This window comes from Stegastes partitus, unplaced genomic scaffold (assembly GCF_000690725.1).
Source record: "Stegastes partitus isolate 25-593 unplaced genomic scaffold, Stegastes_partitus-1.0.2 Scaffold2390, whole genome shotgun sequence".
NCBI lineage: Eukaryota > Metazoa > Chordata > Actinopteri > Pomacentridae > Stegastes > Stegastes partitus.
The window spans coordinates 21,812-45,064 of NW_007580121.1; the positions used below are offsets into that span (position 1 = coordinate 21,812).

General features: G+C 38.0%; 1 protein-coding gene across 1 annotated transcript; it reads right to left on the reverse strand.

Annotated features, from left to right (window-relative positions):
- Positions 1-4,766: 4,766 nt before the first annotated feature.
- On the reverse strand, positions 4,767-18,557 carry LOC103374894 (gamma-glutamyltranspeptidase 2-like). The gene is made up of 11 exons (XM_008305048.1): positions 18,382-18,557; positions 18,151-18,304; positions 15,959-16,165; positions 13,803-13,955; positions 13,633-13,723; positions 10,478-10,649; positions 9,405-9,561; positions 8,236-8,418; positions 7,888-7,972; positions 7,230-7,325; positions 4,767-5,416 (listed from the first exon to the last, which is right to left on the reverse strand). The coding sequence occupies exons 1-11, from the start codon at positions 18,555-18,557 to the stop codon at positions 5,271-5,273; spliced, it is 1,620 nt and encodes a 539-aa protein (XP_008303270.1). The 3' UTR covers positions 4,767-5,270.
- Between the last annotated feature and the right edge of the window lie 4,696 nt (positions 18,558-23,253).

Sequence of the window (23,253 nt, forward strand, 5' to 3'; positions counted from 1 at the left end):
AAGGGAGTCCTGCCATGACACGACGGACGTGAGGAAGCACACTCACACTCACAGGAAGGGGACTGACCAATGGCTGCACAGAGCTCAGAATAAATGAAAAATCCCACAAGCATGTGTTTGTGTGTGTGTGTGTGTGTGTGTGTGTGAGTGTGTGTGTTTCCCACAGCCTCTCAGACAGCAGGGCCTCACACAACTCTCTATAGAATTAATTTCCCTCAGAGTGACTCAGTCATAACAGCAGGTCGACATGTTTAAATACATAATCAGTGCATTTTTTCCTAATCCCTTTTGTCCACATGGTGCACACATTTGTTCAGTGAATGCACCTAATTACGTGTAAATGCAACAGACTTACAAAAAGACAATTATCTTATCAAGTATATTATTCATTTTAATATATTTAGTGCGTAAAATATGACACAATTGTAAAAATCAAAAGTTCCAGCAGTCCAAGGTGGCATCTTCAAAATGTATTCAGTCCAAGATTAACAATTTAGCAGAGGAATGAAATCGTAGATAGATTTAGTAGTTCATCCATCCATCCATTATCTATCCACTGCTTAATCCTCACTAGGGTCATGGGGAGGCTGGAGTCTATCCCAGCTGACTTAGGGTGAAGACAGGGGACACCCTGGACAGGTCGCCAGTCTATCGAACAACCAAACACATTCACACTTACAGACAATTTAGTTTTTGGACTGTGTGGGAGGAAGACGGAGAACCAGGAGAGAACCCACGCTGCACGGGGAGAACATGCACACTTCACACAGAAAGAACCCAGGCGTCCTAACCGGGACACAAACAAGGGATCTTCTACCTGCACGGCGACGGTGCTAACCACCGAGCCACTTTGCAGTCAACTGACAAAAAATGTATTAAGTTAACAATTTTGATAATCACTTAATATTTTATATTTAAGTTAAAGTCTCATGCTGTAGTCTTTGGCAGCAAACTGTAAATTGAATATCTCTGAAAAGAATAAGATGGCCTATTTTATATATTTTTTTAACATTATATATTTGTTGTTTACAGACAAAGAACCAGAGAACCTGCACATTTCTACTTTTTTAGATGTTTAGAGTATGTGCCTGTCATTTAATTTAAATGTAGTATTTGATTTTTAGAATGTTTAGTTCTTATTTTTACTAGTTTGCAGCTGACCTGCTATATACAGTCGTCCTCAAATGTATTCATACCCTCCCATTAAAGAAGGAAAAAACAGCTGTCACTGAAATAAGCTGAAATTGACAAAAGTAATAATACATAAAAATTTAATGAAAATCATGGCATTGCTTTGAATTGTGGTTCAACAGAAATATTTCAAAACAAACAAACAAAAAACAAGCATGATGGGACCCGTAAACTAGCATTTTGTAGAACAACCCTTTGAGCCAATCACTGCAATCAAGTGTTTTCTGTAACTCTCAATCAGACTTCTGCACCTGTTGACAGGTGTTTGGATTTTGGCCACTGCTCATCAGCAAAGTGCTCTAATTTGCGGGGGACAGTTTTTTTTTTTGTTTTTTTTTTAATTATTCTTTTCAACCACAGTTCAAAAGCAATGTCTTATTTCACTAAATTATAATTTAGCACATTTTTATTTGTTATTAATTGTTTTAGTTTCTACTTATTTGATTGACTATTGTAAATTTTGCCTTTTCGTTAATGAAAGGGTATGAATACATTTGAGGACGACTGTACTTGCACTGTCTAGTTAACACCCTTTCAGTGGCATTAATCTGTACAAAAAGTGCTATGCAAATTAACTTTGATTTATTTATTTATTAAAATGTTATGACGCCAAACAACTTTCGGCATTCGTGTGATGGTAGCAAACTCTTTAGCACTTCACCACTGCTGAGTGGAAATCTCAACATCTCTGTAAGACACAAGAGACAAAACATTTAGTAGTGTAACAGTTTGGTCTCCACTGAAACATTTTCTCAACACAACTCCAAACATGGAGGTTTAGAGCTAGTGTGTGCATCTTGTCTATAATCCTTCAATAAATGATTGATTTTGATCGTGGACAGCTGACTAATTTCCTGATGTTTTTATTGGGGCGTGGAGGTCTAAAACATAATCATGTGAAGCACCTCAAAAAAAAAAAAAGAAAGAAAAAGAAAGGCACTTGGTGAACATGCTAATGTTTCAACCTATCAATACTCAGCAGTCATTACTACATTACTACATGAGTTATCAGTTCATGGGTCGGACCACATTCATCTTTGAACTCAACCTTCATTTAAATCTCAACCTGTAAAAGTTTTGTGTCTTGCATGGCTGTGATGCTGTTATGACAACAGTTTGAAGAACCAGTGCATCCAAAATGGTCATTAAATATTACAAATTGTAACTGGGGTTGATGGCCTTGGGTGCAAGTGCTATGCTAAGATTTATCTTTTTCTTTCTGGGTCATAATGATAAAACAACTCAGCAGGTCTATGTGGGGCAATAGGGCACAACATGATTTCCAATAGTGCTGTGTCAGAAAAGGCCACATACACTGTATGTGTGCATGTGTGTGTTTAAGGGGCCCAACACACTGTGAGCTGTTTTATAATCCAGCTGGAATGCAGCACATCCAGATAAACTGCGATGTAAGCTGGAGCTGACCACTAACGACCTGCACTAATGAGCTGTGTTGGTTAAGGCAGATTATGTAAAACAGAGAGTGTGTTTGGGTAGCAGGACACACGGCCCTTTATTGGAGTGGTACCAGGCTGTGTTTGGAGCTGTAAGGAGATCAACACTGAAACAAAGTTCAACATCATGTTTATGCATCCAGAGATTTGTATTCAAGTTGGAATATGTGTGAGACGCTAGCTCCTAACTACAAGTGGTTTGCAAGTTTTTTACCGACTCGCTCATATTTCTTCACACAACTTTAAGCCACTGTTTATACTGAAATATGATTTACCCTGTCGGTGTGCTTCTGTATTCATGTCTGTCGGTGTGGCGCAGTGAGGGACAGCAGGGCGTCTCCTGGCAGCTAAAAATTCACTAACTAAAAGATTAAGCTTATATGCAAAACACACATTTCCCCCAGCCTGCTTAAAAACATGCAGAACAAATAAGGCATCATATTGTACTGTATGTTCTGAGAGCTGTAGAGATTATAAGACTTTAACCAATGGAGTGTCTGATTTAGAAATGGTTTATCCTATAGAGAGCAAGAATGCTCATTAGTGAAAAAGATTCTGATTTTTAATAGTGGTGTTTCATAAAAGGCCAAACAATATGCAAATAACAAAAAAAAAACCCTCTGGGTACTGTGACTACATCTAGAAAACTGTGTTAGAATGCAACCAAAAGTTATTCATGTATTTTGTGCAAAGTTTAAATGATGTATTACAGTGTTGGAACAAAAATGATTAGAATTCAATGCACTCTGAGGACCCACAAATAAGCCTGTCTGGATACATCTTGTAAACTGATTATATGTCTGATCCTCCTTTAGGCCCTGCTGTTGACAAAGTAAAGGCATCATTTTTATTAGAAAATGCCTCATTTTTTAGAATTGTTATAGTATACTAACACCTGGTGCTCCAGCTGCAAGCAGTTCAGTAACAACTTAAACCACTTGTGCATCCACATTTATTTGGCATTTGTTAATATGAACAATGTTGTTGTAAATAGATGAAGCACTTGTAGATCCACTAAACTACAGAATTTAAATTTGTTTGTTTTCAACAAAAGCAGAAACAAATCTACTTTTAGATGTAGAACAATTAAAAAGAATTAATTTGAATGGAAAAATAACCCAGATTCACATCATATTATTAGTGAATCTAAATTTGATTTATTTAGAAAAATGTCACACAGTACAAATACAACTATTGGAGTTATTTGTTATTAGTATTATCATCATTTTTGTAATATTTAATAGTTAAATATTTACTCATTTATTTTGTTGTTTTGTTTGAAGAATACAGCTTTAGTTGCCTTATAATATTAGCATCATTTTTGCTAATTTGCGTAGTTGTTAATGGTTTTATTTTGAAGGTACTGGGTAGCTGGGGCACTGGGTGAATCTACATATATGGGCAGGTACAAGTGAACAGGGCACCAGGGAGGGTTCATAATTTTTTACCAGGGCAAGAGAGGTGGCAGGAGTCATTGTTCATTTGCTTGCAAAGGAAATAAACCAAAGAAACTTTATATTTTCGCCTGGACAATGGACTTATTTTCCCTGCGCAAATTAATTCCCTAGGTGTCTCAGTGGCCGTTTGATTTGATTTTGTTTTATTTCTCTTTTGATAATTGTATTTTTATTTTTGCTTCATCTCAGGACAAATAGCCACTACACAAGACTTCTTTTGAGTAATGAGAGATATATGTGTGATGAAATTACAATTACTTTATCAAACAACAACCGTTATGCAAAATACTATTCTATTGCTCTAACTGATGTACTGTTCTGTTTTTTCTGTATGTCACAGGTTACATCCAGTAAATGTAAAGGATCTGTAAACATACAACAGGAACATCTAAACCAGTGGTTCTCAAACTTTTTGAGCCACAACCCCCAAGACAAAATAAGTTTGTGTTCGTGACCCCCTCCATTTGAATTTTTAATATCTAATGAGTAATAACTTTGTTGTTCATGCATTAATGCGTTAAAAATTAATTTATTAATTCCCCAGATTAATCTCTTTACATTAACACGTTATTTTTCTTTTGAATGAATGAATGAATTGAATTGTTTTTCGAACAAATGAAAGGGAAAAAAATATATACACAAAAGAAAATTATTTCATGAAGAGCATTAAAAAAGAGCAAAAAAGAATAATAATATCACATAACCAAACCATAATATTAACAAGTTCAGCAAAGGAGTTGGAAGAAGTATGCACTTTGACAGCCCTAATTCAAATTTATTTGATAAATGTAGGCTTTTTGTTTGTTTGTTTTTTTTTAACAATGATTAACTTTAACAATGATCTGGCGATCACCTGAAATGATCTTGGGACCCGTGCGGGGGTCCCGACCCCCAGTTTAAGAACCACTGATCTAAACAAACACTGACATAACAATATAGTGAAATAAGGCACTTCATGATGGTGCAGTGTAGCTACTGAGACACTAGGTTTTGAAAGTGCAATAAACTGGAATTTTTTTGTTGTATTACCCAACATTAAAATCATTTGGTGAAATCATCAAGCAAAAGGAAGAAAGCATTCACCTTACAAAATACCACAGTCAAACCTGTGTTCATCTGTATAAATTTGTCTTTAAACAACTATTTGATTTATCTGATCATTATGTTACTAGTATCCCAGAGCACATCCGTCTCCTCTGGGGTCTGATCCTGCCCACAGCACCCTGGATGGACGGTTAGTGTGACATTCTGATGGATTCCACCAATCCCCCACCGTGATGATCTGTCCTCGTCCAAACTGAGACCTCTTGTGGCCTGTGTGTATGAATAAAAGGATAAATGGGAAACAATCCAATTAAACCACTGTATCAACTATCTTTAAGTCACTTTTATGAACTGCAAACAAATTATCCCAGCATGCCAAAATCAGGAGATCAAGATAAGAGATGGATACATTTACCTGACAATGGCAGTTAGACAGCAAGTGATGAGCACAGTAGTGAGCATCATAATTGAAATCAGACATAAGACTATGAGCCTTTTGTCCACACATGGGTCGGAAATTTGTGTAAAATCTTAAAATGGCTTCACTGGTTAGTTTGGAAAAAAGTATAGTAGCGCACAAATAATCAGACAGCTAGAAAGAACAGTCATTGGAGTTTATTCTTCTATGATTAAAATTTTGAAAAAATAATACTAACAAGCACTGTCAAGAATATTTTCATTTATTATAAGAAACTAAAGCTGAAGTAGGCAGTGTAGTTTTAAAATCATCACGCAGAAAACCCATCATAACCGTTCAGCATGTTGTAATTGAAATAGTTTAAGAGAAAACTAGACTTCTGCACCTCCTCTTCTGCTTTCATAGGTCTTTTCAGCCAGATTAAATGAGAGAGTATAAAGTGAGGGTGGGATGTAGTGGCACAGTGAGTGAAGCAGTGGGCAGGAGAGGGTTAGAGTGGACAAACACAACCTATTAGTTTCTTGGACAGCAGTTATAAAGCTCCATGTCGTGGCTCTGGCCATTGCAGTCCTGGCTAATCCAAGGATGGGCAAAGAGGTAACGTGTGAGTGGAGCTGAGGTGGGTCATGCAAATGTCTATGAGCCATGGACTGCCCTGTCGTGGCACAGTTACAGAAGTTACAGAGACCAAAACTCACTGTAACAGGCTGTGAACATGATATTCAATGACTTGCAGCTTTTGATACTTCAGTTTTGGGCTCTTTGTTTTTATTTAATTAATGAATTTATTTTTTTGCCTTTTCCAAGATTTCTACCTACCTTAGCTTTAAGCATTGCGCAGTTTCTGTGAACAATGGTAGATGTTCCTAAAAACCTACAAAAATGCAACATGGACTATGGGGCAAACTTTTCTGTTAAACTGGCCTGTGGTATTGGCATGTGAAATCTGCCTTTCTACACTGTGCTTTGTGCACTACTAGGCTTTACAGAGGCTGATCACAGGCAACATGTTGACAGTCTTCAGAAAAGCCAGAAAAATGTGTGTGAGCTGCAGAAGGGAAGAGGAACAAACACAAACATCCTGTTTGCAACAGGAAGCAAAAAGGGGTTTATGGACCCTGCGGTCTAATGCCACTAATTCAAAACCAACAGTCATTTCAACAATGGTCTCTTTTGTTTACAACTGCTGCTATAGTGATCATCAATATAACGATTAAGGTAACACATTAACTTTTTTAATTTTTTTTTAGATTATTTTGCTGGGCTTTTTCGCCTTTATTGGACAGGACAGTGAAGACAGACAGGGAAACGTGGGGAGAAGGTTGGGGGAAGGACACGCAGCAAATGAGCCACTGGCTGGAGTCGAACCACTGCGTCAGGGACTATAGCCCTGTACATGGGTCGCACTCTTATCCAGTTGAGCTACCAGGGCACCCAAAATACATGAACCTTTGAGTAGGCCAACTGTGTTCAGAAATTTGTCATAACAGAAACAAATGTAATATGTGACCTTGACTTCGGTGCATGGGTCACTTCTTGAAAGTTTTTTGTTAGTGTTTTATCAATGAATACAACAATCATTCATTTTTTAGAACCATAATACTTCACATGTGAACAAATACTATTCAGCCATTGGAAAAAGTCAACTGTGCACACAAGAACTACCTGTAATTGGCCAGTTGACTACGTGACCCCGTCTTCTGAGGTCTTCGGCTACTTCGTGGTCGACTCCCTCCTCCAAATTAACCAACCACCGATGAGCTAGAAAGACATGATTATTTAGGATGGGGACATCAGCTGTGTTTTTATACAAAATGTCATAACTCACACCTAGATACATATTTTATGGCCAAGAAAGCTAAGAAATATGTTTACTAATGCTTCAACTGTAAATATTAACTACCAAGCTGCTGCACATTATTCCAGTTAATCTGTGGGAATAAAAGCATACAGCCAGATGGCTGAACTCATGCCGAGATAAAGCTACTGTGAATGAATGAAAATCACTTTTATGGCAACACACTTTGTGAACCAAGCTGGTATTTTTTTCCCCAGTAAAAATACCAAACAATAACAAAAGTCGTGACTTTTATTATTTAATTTTCAAATTTATTGAATGGTTAAATGACTTTATTTCTATCTACTGTGTACAATATATTATAATTAAGTAAAATGAATGTTAGAATGACTCATCTCATGTCATCAGACATACATTTTTTAAAAATAATTAATCAAGACTTGGCATTGTAGAGGAGGCTGAACATTTAAATTATGCTAAAATTTGTTTGAATTCTTGTGGACATGTTGGGAAAATGAGACATACTTTTGTTGTCATACTGCACATAGACTCTCGGTGCATCCAGAGCTTGTTGAGGATTCATCCCAAACTCCATCATGTTCAACAAAACCTGAACACAAGAGCAACATTTATTATCAGCTTGTTAAAATAAATACACTCGTAAGGATGCACTACATTCATCACAGTGTGTCCATGTCAGTTTTGATATTTATGTGTAATGAAAAAATAGAACAGACAAATCAGTGAATATTTAAAAACAAAAGCGGAGGGACAATAGATTAAGCAAATTGTAAAAAATAAGAGCATATTATATGAAGGTTAATTTTCTATACCTCACACTCCACCTGTCTGTCAGCCTTGATGACTGCATACCTGGACATGTCCTTGCGGTTGCATGAAAGCCCCCATCACCCCGAGTGCAGCAAGGAGTTGTGGTTTTTGTGATGTGGCTGCAGAGTCAGTGAGAAGCGCAGGTATTATGGTGTGATATGGCCGCTTCCCACCAGCAACACAGTTGACATCGTCATGACGAAGAGAAAAGCTTGCACCACGATTCTGTGAGAGGCAAAAAGAGTCTTCATTGTCACATCATAAAGATACCTCACCATTCAGTCCAATGCTTTTAGTTCTATGAAGATAAGAACATATTTCCATGTAAACACAACTATATGTCTTCATAGCAACACTGACATAACGCAAACATAAGCAAATGTTTTTATTTCTGCTTTTGCAAGGTACCTTACCATGCAAAAACAGGATAATAAAGTATGAAAATCTACAGGTTTTCAAATTCATGATTGGTTTTATATGTTCTGAGCCTCACATAAAATAGATCGCACTCAATTATGTTCCCCCACTTATGATGCTGTGTCACTGGACGAGTAGCAGCAAATAAAGGTTTATCAGTACAGCATATTATGCAGAAAAAAGCTAAGAAAAGTGGTTAAAAGTGCAAATGTGAGGCTTTTATTTTTTTAGATTTTCATGTATGTCTGCTTACTTGACCAAATTTTGTTTGAAATATACTTTCAAAGGACTGCAAGGTGGCGCAGCTGTTTAGCACTGTTGCCTCACAGCAAGAAGGTCGCCGGTTTGCATCCCGGTGGGGGCACCGGGATCGTTCTGTGTGGAGTTTGCATCTTCTCCTCGTGCAGCGTGGGTTCTCTCCGGGTTCTCCGGCTTCCTCCCACACAGTCCAAAAACATGTTGAGGTTAACCGGGGATTCTAAATTGTCCGTAGGTGTGAATGTGAGTGTGCTTGGTTGTCTGTCTCTAAGTGTAGCCCTGTGATAGACTGGTGACCTGTCCAGGTGAACCTGCCTTCACCCTGAGTCAGCTGGGATAGACTCCAGCCCCCCCACGACCCTAGTGAGGATTAAGCGGTGTATAGATAATGGATGGATGGAGATACTTTAAAAACAATGTTTGTTTTTTGATATTTTCTATGACTTCCATCCATCCATCTATCTATCCATCATTGACGACATTGACGCGACGGTGCTAATGACCGAGCCACCTACACCCTTTTTGACCCTTCAGACCTGTAGTGAGAATCCACAGTCCTTCGGGACCAGACCACTCCCAAAGCCCATATAGGTGCTGTTGACAAATGAACAGGCGTTCCCCTGACTGTCAACCACACAGAAGTACACTGTGTCACTTCCAGTCATCAGGCCAGGCTCCACTCGCTCCATGGCCCTACAGATTCACACACAAACAATCCAAAACACAGACCATTAATGCCGGTATATGGTCATGTGACAGGCTTTAATCCTACAAGCTGTAATTGTTGGTTATGATTTTTGTGTGGTTGTCAGAAATGTCTGGAAATTCAGACCAAGGAAAGGCCTAACTGGACTGAGAAGAAAACTTGTGCTGATCAAATCAAAGTATCAAATCTTCTTATAATAAACTTTCAATCTATTACAATAAATACTGCCAGAAATATAAGGCTGAAGGCTTTTCCGATCTAAAAACAATTTTCCTGGTAGATTTTCATTTTGCAGTGCAGTAACTATAATCTGCAATTTCCTCATTTCACCTGATTTTTAGGAATATTTTTGGCATGTAAACACAGAGGACAAATGATGTTAGGATGAAGTTCACAGCTTGCTGAGGTTTAGCCAAATCAATAAGTTTGAGTTTGGCAACAATGAATAAATGAAGGCAGTGGAATTAATGTATGCATTTGGGTATGACGCCCAAAGCGACATGCTGTTTAGCTCAGCTAGATTAGCTGTCTAGAATGTACTACTATAGGATTTAAAACAGCAGCCAAACAACAGGTCTGAATATGGATAATATGTGTTTTTATGTGTATGAGTGTAAGAACACATGTTAAAACTTTATTATGTTGTTTTATATTTTTATAGTCTGTTTGCCTATTTGTCTCATAGCTCATAAAGGCCTAAAGTTTATAGTCTACATTACTAACCAGTCAATACACATTGTTCCCAAACTATACGCCCACACTACCACACGCCTGTGTATATGAGGCATGAAGGGATGGGCGTTAAGGGCAGAGGAAGTAAAAGTCTACAGTCCTATCTTAAGTCAACAGAGAACGACTGGTACACACTGGTACGAACAGAAACACGCACAGAGAAACACACACCTGTCCATGTTGATGCACTGAGCTCGCTGGTGGCTGTAGCTCTTGTCCAGTAAGGTGTCCACAGGGATGGTCACATGATGTGGATCACCAAGGTAACGCAGAGCATCTGACAGTGCCAAACGCACAGCCTCCACCAGAATATGGATATAGTCAGAACTGTTATGACCTGCAGCTACACAAACACAGAGAAACACATTAGTGGCACAAATATTCCACAAAAATGTTACTTTTTTTTAGCCATTTATTTTTCTCCCACCATAAAACAAGTAGAAGAAGAAACAAAAACTATTTCAGACTTGTGTATACACATGTCTATACAGTACATACATATAACATACATAATAAAGAAAAAGAGAAAAACACATTTGCAAATGAAAAATCTACATCTGATTTACAAGAAATGTGTAACATAAAGACAGATGAACATTTTGTGGAACTAACCTGGTGTAATGTCATATTTATTTTATCTGACAGTTTATCCTGATTTTCTTGGTCTGACATAAGCATCTGACTCTAGATATTTGATGGTGAGACTTACTTCTTCTAAACTACAAGAATTAGCGATATGTTCAGTGAAAGCTCCACAGCTGTAATTACTGTTTTTGTTTTACTGCACTTTCCAGAAAACAGTTACTTCAAGATCTCTTATTTGTTTTGTTTTGTGTCTGCTCAAGATGACAACCCTGAAGTATTCTTTATGCACATCACATCACTTTGCGTAAGACAATAAACTATTCTCTTCAAAGACCTATCAAAAACCAAGTGTACAACAGCAAAAGCAAAGGTTTATTAACTTTTAACCTCTTTATGGGGCAAGTGACCATATATGGTAACTTCCTTGGACGTTCAACATGTCCACACTGTGTCTCTCCTTGACGTTGAAGAACCATGTGAACTTTGATATCGTTTTTATATTGGTGCCAATATCACTACCTTTTGAAAAATGTCACTCAACAAATGTTCCAGGCACTTTATAAACACTTTGTTACTGGTTTGCATTCAACTTCACTTTGATTTATTTTTTGTGATTAGTGCCACTAATACCACTACCCCAAAAGAAATGTTACTGAATGAACTTACCAAGCACTTTATAAATACTTTGTTACTGGTTGTATAAGTATCATTACCTCAAACTAAAATGTTTCTAAATAAATGGTTTTTGCAGTTTGCTACTTTTTCTTTCATTTATTATAAATTCCTTTTTTTTTTTTTTTAAATCAATCAAGTTACCATATATGGGAACTTGATTGATCTTGATTGGCAACATTTTTTTGTTTTTTAAAGTCACAAAAATCTAAATATCTTGAAATATCAGTAACACTCTAGGGTTAAAATTTTCCTTTTCCAAGTTTTTCAAGGAGTGCCCTATAAAGGGTTATGTAGCATCTCTATTGTGGTGTCGTGAGGGCATCTCTATTGATTTAAGCGATGAGTTACTGTGGTTTATGTGTCAGTGATGTCGTATGTTATGAGGTAGATGCAGCCCTCACAGGTAACTGTGGAGAGAACATCTTTCTTTACCAAGGGAGTTTTAAGCCTAATGCTCTAGATGTCTTCCTGGTCAGAGGTGGTTAAGAGCCAGTGAGGACTACATGAATTAGTCACCTGATTTTAGCCAGTATGCCCGGACAGTCTGGAGTCAGTCAGATGACACACAATGAACTGAGTCAAAGATTCGGGGCTATCTCATTTTTTCTTTGAGCAAATGAGCTACTTTGAATGGGTCGATTATGCAAAAGTCAACTGTGTTTGTCACTATAGTAACAACTGAATAACTAATCTACTAATCAATATTGTGTAACAGGTAATGAAACAAATGCACTTCACAACTTCAAACGTCCAGTTATGCTTAGCAGCATCTAACCAGGGAGGTTAGGTCACAGCAAGGTTGATGGTTTTGTTGGGCTCAAAACATTAAAAAGTATAAGAAATGTCAACTGTCACTTTCACCTCCAGAAATAGTTTCTCTTCTACTACTGCTGGCGCACTGCTGTTTAGTTTTTTGGGGGTTTTTTTTGGTTTGTTTTGAGCAGCACAAAGGTCCATTCACCTCCAGTGTAGTAGGGTGGGGACATAACTGTATATAAAAGATGGACGTACAACAATCATGTCACTTGTTAGTTTATAGACCACCGTTCTAAATCACTAGATGCAATGAGTGAGGGATGGATAAGACTGTGAGCTTGAGGAAACTACGCACAATGACACGGTAGCAATCTATTAATTACAACGGAGCCTCGCCCTAAAACACGCTCGACTTTATCATCTATTTTACTCTAAATGGGATCATAATGTACAAAATCAACATCTGTATTGAAGGAAGTCTGAAACTTGAGACTTTGAGTCATATAAATACAAATGAAGGTAAAAGATCAAGTGAGAAGTAGAATCATTTTCTTAGAGACTTCTATACAACCTGATATCTTTTTGCAACCAGAAGAAGAGTCACTCCCTGCTGACTATTAGTGAAAAAAATGCATATGTAAGGCACTTCCTGTGTTGGCTTCACTTTTAAGGCCTGGAAACAATGTCCACCTGCTGAACCTGTCTTGTCTATTTCTACTTTGTTTCATTTAATTTTAGTTTTTGCACTAATTTACACTATTTGACACTTTATTTTGCTTGTTTTTATCTATCTATCTATCTATCTATCTGTCTGTCTGTCTGTCTGTCTGTCTATCTATCTATCTATCTATCTATCTGTCTGTCTGTCTGTCTGTCTGTCTATCTATCTATCTATCTATATACATATTTATTTCTTGTGTGCTCTATTCTTTGTTCTTCTTCTTATTATTATTATTCATATTGTTTCCGTCTGGAGCAGGTGCATCATACAATTCTCTGCACATTATACTATGTGTAATTGTGTTAGTGACAAATAAAGGCCTTTTATCCTTAAATCCATCTTTTGAATAAAGTCTAAAAGGGGTGGTAGACATTTCATAAAGCTAAATTGCCTTACATCACACTGGAGCCCTTTGTTCTGTTCTAAAATACGTTTTGTGGGAATTTGGGTAAACTACCACTGTTATTTCTTTTAAATGAACTTTGGCTATTCCGGTTTCTACTAATCAATATTTGCTGTGCATTTAAGATTCTTCAGCATGAAACAGTAATGCATCTCTTCTTCTGTGTCTCTGTGTCCCTGTAGTTACCTTTAAGTTGAGGAAAGTTCTCCAGGATGTTGAGCAGCAGCAGGGCAGTGAGCCCCTGACTGTTCGGAGGAAGCTCCCACAGACGCACGCCCTGAACACACGACAAAGGCATTCACTCTGCTGACCTATGTATGACAATACTGATATAATAAGCATTCCTGGTTTCTGACCTTGTACTCTGTGCTTATGGGGGTGATGACCTCGCTGTTGTGACTGCTGAGGTCATCCAAGGTCATGACTCCCCCATTTTGGTTAATGACGTCAATGATGGCTTGGGCCACTCTGCCCTGGTAGAAAGCTGGTTTTCCACCCTCACCGAGCTCCTGTTGATACATCAGTACATGTCACAGTCCAGGCAGAGCTTGAAAGTTAGTGAAAGTACTTATTTTCAAAGCCCTGAATAATTAGAATCAGTCACTCCACTGTTAATCAAGTCAACTTATTGCAGAGTTTATCTCTTTGGATTTTGTTAGTCCATTTACAAGCTTTAAAGCCATACCACAAACAAAAAAAACTTTTGAAATATGATTGTTAGCATGATGTAATGCCTCAGGAGTTTAGTGTTTGAAAGGGCTGACCACTGCTGTGTGTATCTACCAGTCCAGTCAATGCTATCGAATGAATTAGAGGGTGTGTGCATAAATGTGATTTTGCTCCACAAGGAAGTGACACACCGTCATCGTTGAGGAATGGCCGTTATGATGCCATGGAGACCACCTATCAATGAGGCTGAGGTCACCGCTATTGTTTCTACAGTCTCAGGAACGTGAGCGTATGTATCTGTGCAAGTGTGTGTGTGTGGCGAGCTGTCATGGGCGTACTTGGCTGCTTTCCTGCATTATTGCATTGCAAATGACTGAGTGTTTGATGTTGGAATACAGCAGAGCATCCATCAGAGCATACTTTCATGGTGACACACAAGTAGGCAAACACACACTCGCACACACACACACACACACACACACACAATGATGTCAGCTGAAGCTCTATTGAATTCTCACTGACGGGAAAATACCGAATGAGTGCAGCTTTATAAATACTACATGATCTGCATAGAAATACACGGACAATCAAGGTCACTGACGGAACAGGAAAGTTGAGGATTTGGAAAAAATGTGCCATATCATTCAAGCCAGTTTTAGTGAAGAGTTATCATGTCACATCAGAACGTTGAAGTTATAATTCAGAGGATATTCTTAAGCATGTCAGCTGCTGCTGACCCTGTCACCTACCCATTTTATGATATGACATATGCTGTGATAATTGAATTTCCCTTCTGGGATGAATAAAGTATTTTTCATTCATTTCATTCATTTTATTTCATTCATGACTCTTGACACACTAACAGTCAGTCCAGCTTTATATACGAGTTGCTGATAATAAAAGAGCAGCACAGAAAAGTACTGTGATGCTTTACTGGAACTCCACCTGAAAAGTCCCACTCCTCTAGCTGAAATACAACCAAACCGTTTATATTCCTCATTGAACCCGCCTTCCAGAACCGTGATGTTGCTTTGACAAACACAACAAACTCTGTTGACAATCCTTTTCAAAGTTTCCTAAAACTGAGATGAAAGCTATTTTTAATTACTTTAATGTCTTTTTAACTCGTCTAAAGTTGAGCATTACTTTTGAACTTGCTGGGCCTCATTTGGCAGTTTGAGCTCCTGACAATCACTCTGGGCTTGTGTTCAATGTGTAGAACGTTCAGTGAATGACTGAATCAGGGACTTACATCACTCACTCATTGAGTGCATCACTGCACATTTGCTTAAAGCTGATGAAGAGCTTAACTGAACTGAGAAATAAACAGATCATCTTAAGATGCAATTAAGTTCAGTTCATTCCCCACATGATTTTTTTTAAACAAACCTTTATCTCTACCTTTTTACTTCTCCCCACCCACTATCTTATTATGCATCTTTCTCTGTCCCCGTCTCTCATCCTTTTTTGTTCTGCTTTCACTCCTGTCCCTCCACCAATCCCACAGTATTTTTGCACAATCTGTGTTTCTTGCATCCTCTATTTTCTTTGTTTTCCTTCAATATAAAGTCCAACACCCTAATGGATTCAGGGTAATTGCCCAGTTTGCCCCTGGGTTCATCCAAGGTCTCCTCATATAGAAGGCTAGGTCAAGTTTAAAAGAATAAAAAAAAAAAGCAAATAACACCAGGGACAGAACACAGTAATTTCTCTGAGGTTCTACATTGTTCTGTTTCCTTCTTGTCTGAATAACAGGAGTCCAGAAAATAACGTCCCAGTGCTCCTCACACGACCTGTGAACATGTGTTTGTTGTTTCTTTGCATCTTAGTTTCAAGGATTTACCTTCATGGTCCGAGCCAGGCCAGGGTTTTTGAACACTTGTCCACATTTGGGAGCATGACCGTCAATCAGCAAGTCTCCACCTAGTTCCTTCCCAGCTTCTCTCAGAGCAGCCACCCAGGTCGCCCATTGGTGAGCTGCTATCTCGGCAACAGGAAACCCCTCCTCTGCTAACTCCACCGCCCCACTCAGGACCTCCAGCAAGGACAGCTAGGGAAACAGGCAGAGGAAACACATGCTTATTACAGGAAACCTCACTGAGCAGGAAGGGTGAGTCATTGTTTTGAGAAGAAATTGCGGAGACTACAACTGATTTGCAATTTCCTAGGAGGGTTTTCCAGGGAGAAAAAAGTCCATTCAATTATTTGTTAGCAATCAGCAAGAGTGAGAAGACACTTTAAGAGTTACCTTGGGTGGAATTATTTAATTTCCTTAATTAATCCTTAATATTTACAAGTTATATTTTATGAAATAAAGTTTGACATCACAAACAAAAGTAATGAATGTGGTACGTTCATCTCTGTCCTTTATTTATATGTCACAGCTGTTATCATAATAGAGCAGCTAGTACATTTTAAATTCATCAAAAGTGAGTTGTACCTCTAATTTAAAACAACATTTCTGATCTGCATTTGTAAGAAGAGAAACATTATCAAAACGTAAGTTTTTAGAGTGAATTTTTAGTTTTATGTTTTTACAGGTTAAAATTTGTTTAATTTCTGTTTATTTTTTAGTTTGTTTATGGCACCAGCGTTTAATTATATTTGTAACTATTTTAGTAAAGAATGTAGTGTAACTGTGGAAGGGAAGTATAGAAAAAAGGGCACGTTAAATGAAATTCAATATTTTTGACATTTTAATTCTCTCAGTAAAAGCTTGACTGGACATGTATTATGAAGACACAGTACATTTTACAGTCTCTCTCCTCTTGATTAAAAACCTAAAAAGCTCATCTTTGTGTAGCCAAGTTGCATATCTATACATTTTTTAATGAAAATGACCTCTTCCTGCTTCATGGATTAGGTGTAACTGTACACTGCTGCTTTCTTGAGAAAGTGCAGATCTACAACACCTCTGCCTTCGCCACTCACAGCTTGATCAAATCAGCTACGAATGTGCTCGAACATTTTAAAGCTACTCTAGGCTACTTCAGCCATACATGCTGGAACTGGAGACTAATTCGCAAGAAGAAGAATACGGAAAGTCTCACCCTGCAAATTGACAGGATTGGTTCCCTCGGTTTGTTACGTAAGAAACCCTGAAGTCTAAATCTGTGTTTATGAAATGGTCATCATTGCAGTGCAGCTTTGATATAGAAGGCTCAGCCATGGCGCTGACAGCTTATTTCATTCATGATGTTCCTTCCAGCATATAAAAAACACCATACAGACATGTTAGCAAAATTTTTTTTAAAAACTTGATTTTCACTGGAGGAAGTCTTACAGACTATAACACTGTAATGTTCTTTAAAGGAGCTCAATGTGCAGGAACTCGCACTACATTTACTCAAAGACAACGTTTCATAAGGCTGTGCATGTTCAGAATTCATTGTTTAAATTTATTAATGACATTTTTACTTTTTTTCCTTATTTACATTTTTTATTTTTTATTTTTTTTAACCAGTGTTTTATTTGAAAAGAATGTTTAATTTGGTAACAAATATATTTTACTCTTTAATTGGACCATACAAATAGCTGGGCTTAACAGGTTGCATTTGACTGTGACCAACATCACACTGGCACTCAATAAGTTGTTCAGCCTGAGAAATGATTACTGTAGTGTGGCCAAAGGTCAAGGGTTCTGTCTTCCTGCTTTCTTAGAAGAGAAGAAGAGCCTAGGGTAATGCCCCCAGGGCAAAAGGCAGCTTGAGACTGCCTTTCTAAAACTTTGCCCCCATCTTCAAGGACATGCAGAAACTCAGTCTTAGAGGGCCAAGTTACTGCAGCTTTGACCAAATAAAGGAAATGTCCTCAGAGCCCAACAGTTTGCCAACTCCTTGTTTATGTCTCTTCGACTCAGAGTCAAGAGCCCTGCTTCCAGGTATGTTTGTGTGTGTTGGAGGTTCATGTTAACATGGTTACTGTGCCTCTGTGTTTATGTTAGATGGCCTTTTGCTACCGGAATGTTGCATAAAACACACACGTCAACACATGCAGATCTACACAGAGGGACAACACAAATACACACAGGCAAACCTTGTGACTTCCAAACAGCTCTACAGTATCACACCAGCATGCAGGGGCCCCTGGTACGGTGACATTCAAAGCATCAAATGCTGAAGGAGGGGCCTCTGCAGTGTAACCGCGTCCTTCCAGGAAGTCAAGCGTCTGAGCTCGGGCTGAACGTCCGCTGAAGACACAAAGAGAGGCTCTGCTAATTACTCTGTATGAGAGGGACAAGAACAAAAGCAACAAAAGAGTCTCCACCTTCCATTAATTCCTCTGATCTCTCCAGTGTTTCCGTTGTAGAACAAGCAGAAGGCGTCTCCACCAGGGCCCGTGCTGCTCGGTTCTGTCACCGCCAGAGCTGCTGCTATGGCAACTGCAGCATCTGCCGCATTGCCACCACGCTTCAGGACATCTGGACACAAACACATGCCCATGACTGACCTCTTTAAATGATTTATTACATTCCAATAGCATTCCTACCCTAAAAAGGATGTAGCCAAGGTGTGTTGTAGATCAAGTGGGGTACACATTTAGGTACCTTTGTTCACAGCATATTTTAATCCATTCAGTTAACAAACATGCTTATCTCCTCCACATGAGCCACAGCTTCTCATCACCCAAATTACAGAGAAAACATATTATCTCACTTGCCCAAGTACTATATGATAATACAATCTTAAAAAGAGCTTTGCTGTATATCACCATGACATAACATAGACTGATATTTTCATATTCGTGTGCTACAGATGTTACACAGATGTATTAGACCATGTGCAGTGTCTTTGCTGTCCACAGTAGTTGGAAATGACCTTTTTGAGTTACCTGCATTAACAATTGTTTGCTTGTATAAGTTGCATGTAATTTTTCACATATATGTATATAGAATTTTGTTTTTGCTGGTTAAACTAGTAATTCAATGTTGGAAAGTGGCTTTGTGAGGTTTTCATTGAGACAAATCTAAAGATTCGTCTGACTACAGGTAGCCACTTGGCAAGCCTTTAAGGTGACTGACATCAATTGTTGGTGGAAAATTAAAAGGACCTGACAATGAAGCTTGATGTCTGTTATTGTACACTGAAGAAGACACTGCTGAAATTTCTGTACATTTTCCCCCTGTGCTCATATTGCTAATTAACTATATAAAATAGAATATCTAATTGATGTCGGTGTGCAAAAATGTTTATGTTCTTCGAACTTCCACTGCCAGGCCCTCTTTTTTGTCTTTACTTCAGTTTACTAGTATTTATTAATGTAAATATTTCTGATTTTATTTCAAGAGTTATTTAAGAATCTCTGACATTTGCCCTCTCCAATATCCCATTTGTAGTTTGCAGGTTCCACAAACAAAATTCCATTTATTTTTGTTTTTACACCAAATATGAGAGCCACTGAGACAAATTACACAAAAGAAATACTGCACAGATGACATCAGAACTTTAGGGGAAAGATACACTGACCTAAATGTGAATATACATTTTAATAAATAAAATTCCCAAATGTATTGCCTGCTGGTTCAGTGCAGTCTGTCAACAGTATTATCTTACTTCACAAACAGCAGCAAGCACTGATTGTACATGATGGGCAGCTTAGGCTAACTGAAATGATTAGACCATACACAAAATTATTCTGTTTAAACAACCCACATATAAAGTAGTTGTTCAAGCAAGAATTCCAAAGGAGTTTTGCTGATTTTCTGTCTGTTATGTGATAATAAATTGACTTTCTGTTAGTTTTAAACTGTTCAATGGGTAAAATAAGCAATGCGAATATGCTGCCATGGGCTCTTCAGTATTATTATTATTATTATTATTGACAAGAACATTATTTTGCCCTCAAAATTCTATGTAACACGTGCAGTAAGAGGTTCTATCTCATTTTAGTTATGTCAGTATGCTAGCTAGTATGTTTCTAGCTTCAAATGCTTTAAGCTAGTCAGTCTCCGTTGTTATGAGCTTTAAGCTGCTATTATGAAAAATAATGTTCTTCACTTTAAAGGGAAACTTTCTGAGTAGACTTTTGTAGTAGTAGCACTAGTTGTAGCACTACTAGTAGTGGTGGTAGTCCTAGTAGTGGTGGTAGTAGCAGTACTAGTTGTGGTGGTAGTAGTAGTACTACTAGTAGTAGCAGTACTGGTAGCAGTACAGAGTATTGTCACTTTGCTGCTCCTCTGTTAAGATCTCCATGGCAACTGTTGTCCACTCACCGACTCCTATCCTCGAAGCTAATGGCTGGCTAGAAGCCGCACAGCCATGTAAACACACCACAGGAGACCGACGAGAGGAGAAAGTCAAGTCGGAGCCCATCCCGCCTCTACCGACAGCTAATGCGGGCAAAAAACGGGAGAAAAAAAGAAACTGTGCTGGACTTTCACCGTCTAATCGATTACTCTGTCATGCATTGAGTTAGCCTCAGCCAGAATGGCAGGAAAAAGAAGCAGATCGCAGATCAAATCGATCATACTGAGGTTTCAGCAGCAGAAAAGTTTTATTTTCAAAGGGGAACTCCCTACATGCAGTTAAAAAGACTTTTTTATCAATAGAACAATGTGACACAGTTTTGTTTTTTTAAATATTAAATTATGTGCTTAATCTGCAGTGGAAAATCTACTTCATCACAAGGTTTATTTTAGGTCTTTTCCTGGTCATCATTAGCAGATAAAGATGTAAAATTATACATGGTAATGTTTCCTTTTTCTAGCTACATTAAGGACTTGTGGTCTAAATCCCATTGCTTTTAGGCTGCATTTTCAGTGGACTGATTGCAAACTGAAATAATGCCAAACCTGCAGCTTCTGTCATCTTAACATTGACTAATTTGCATTGCTATGCTACCTTTAAACCAGATTCAAGAGCGATAATGACAGGGTGATGTAATTGTCATGTGAAATATCTTGATTGTCTTATTCTTTTCTTTTTTTTCAGTCATTCTTGGCACAAACTGGTGTACCACTGACGATCTAAGAACTATTGTCTGTGGGAAAAGGTTACTTTCAAAAGTGTAGATTGGATTAATGAAGCTCTAATGGTATAAAATAACATTTAAAATAATAATAATAATTATTATTATTATTATCATAACAATAATAATAACCAGGTGCACTGTTTCATTTGGATTAAATTCTTATATTATAATAAAACCGAACTCTAACATTTCTAGATGAATTAAAGGTTTAAATTGAATTGTAGAAATGTTGAATTACCTTAGTAATCACATTCGCAAACCTTCTGTTTGGAATTCAAGTTCAATTCAAGTGGTGGTTTTATCCATGACAAAAATCTGTGACAAAAGACTGACATATGTAGCATATAAAATGATGGCTGTTGAGGCTTTTCAGAGTCTCAAAGGCTGAGGGAGTTGTTGTTCATTCTCCTCGTGAAATTTTAAAGCTTTTTTCAGTGAAGATCGTGTTTTCTATGTTGTAGAAGGCTTATCATGCACAATATAAGCAGCTAAGGCCACAGCTGAGCATTTCCACCTGAAAACTGCAGTGTACCACAAATAGTGTACCACAGATTCAAACAAATCTAAGCAACCTATCCTATTAACTTGCAGGTTGGGGCTTTTGTGTCATTTATTTTCTTCAGAGTCAGGCTCTTGCTATATGACTGAATTATTTCAACATTGCAATGCATCATTGTGTAGCAGAAAACAGTTTTTAATAGAGTCGTAGATCAGCTGGTACGCAGCACAGAGCGAAGGGGAGGTGGAGAGAAAGGCCAGGACTTTAATACACAGAGATGGGCTTTTAGGGTTTTAATCATTGACTGGTGAGCATCTTCAATACTAGCATATCTCTTGTTAGACAAATAAATGTCAAACAGTCTGTGAGAGGGAAGGGGAGACTTCTTTGTGATACTGGGGCCTTATTGTTAACAATAATGTTTCTGCACTGTTTATAACCAAATACATTAAATCATAGAAATTTATTATCTATAGAAATCTATATATATATTAAAATAATCATCTTTAATAATGCTACAAAAGCCCAGAGTCCAATCCAAATCAGTTTTGCTTAAGAGTCCACTTTGATGAATGTTAATTTGAGTGTGTATGCTTGTCTTCTTACCCCATAAAGACAAAGTGAAATTGTAACTCTACAAAGAGATGTATATATTTGTTATGGATTCTTTAATTTTCAAGCAGAATTAATTAACAAAAGACAATAAAGTAACTTTATATCCACTTGACAAGTCTTATCAGATACATTTAACTGATGACTGGACGGGTTTATGGTCCAACGATCTGCTCTTCATCCTTCTACTGAGCATTTCTGACACTTCTACAGTGATTAATGGAAACCATTGCTCAAAATCATCTTCCACTCCCAGATTGCTCACATCTGTCAAATTTAAACACACCATGAAGCATAATTTATAAGGAAAAGGGCGCGTCCAGAGCCAAACTGTGGATTAGACATCCTGACGATGAAGAGGTTTTCTTTGTTACTCACTAGGTGCCCATCAGCTAAGAGGGCCCTGCTGTATCGACCAACTGTCTGTCACTTCCTCTTCTGTCTCCATGTACACAAAACACAAGGTGGAACATTAACCACTGAGACCACAGTGTCTTCACTGGTGTGTCTGTGTGCACACACAGGTATGTGATCCTACATTAATGGCTATCTGTGTGTTTGCATGCAGTCACGAGCATGTGCATGTGTGTTTGCACGTTGCTTGTGTGAGATGCTGCTATATTACAGGCGGTTGGTGTAAAAGTGAAGCAATGAGATCACACAGTGAGGTGGGGGTTGGGGGTTGGGGGGGTGGGGGGGGCTATAAAAGCTCAAATGAAGCATCAACCATCCTCAGAAACTGGGCAGGTGATGCTGACAGGATCATTCACTAAATTCAGAAACAACAAAGCTAAAGAGGTTTACGGAGAAACTGTTAGGAGGCGTTGGGAAGGTGCATCTGGAGATATAATAGGTCTAAACAAACAAAGAGAGCATTACTCTTCACTGGCATCTCAAACTGTATCACCTGACTGGCTTGAAGTGGACAACGAACGGACTTGATCGAAGTCTAAATTTTGTAAGATCAGAAAAATTCGACTGAAAGGACAGATTAGGTGGAGTGTTTTCCAACCTCAGGAGCTGTTACGGTCAGTGGTGGTTGAAGCATCAGTGTCAGA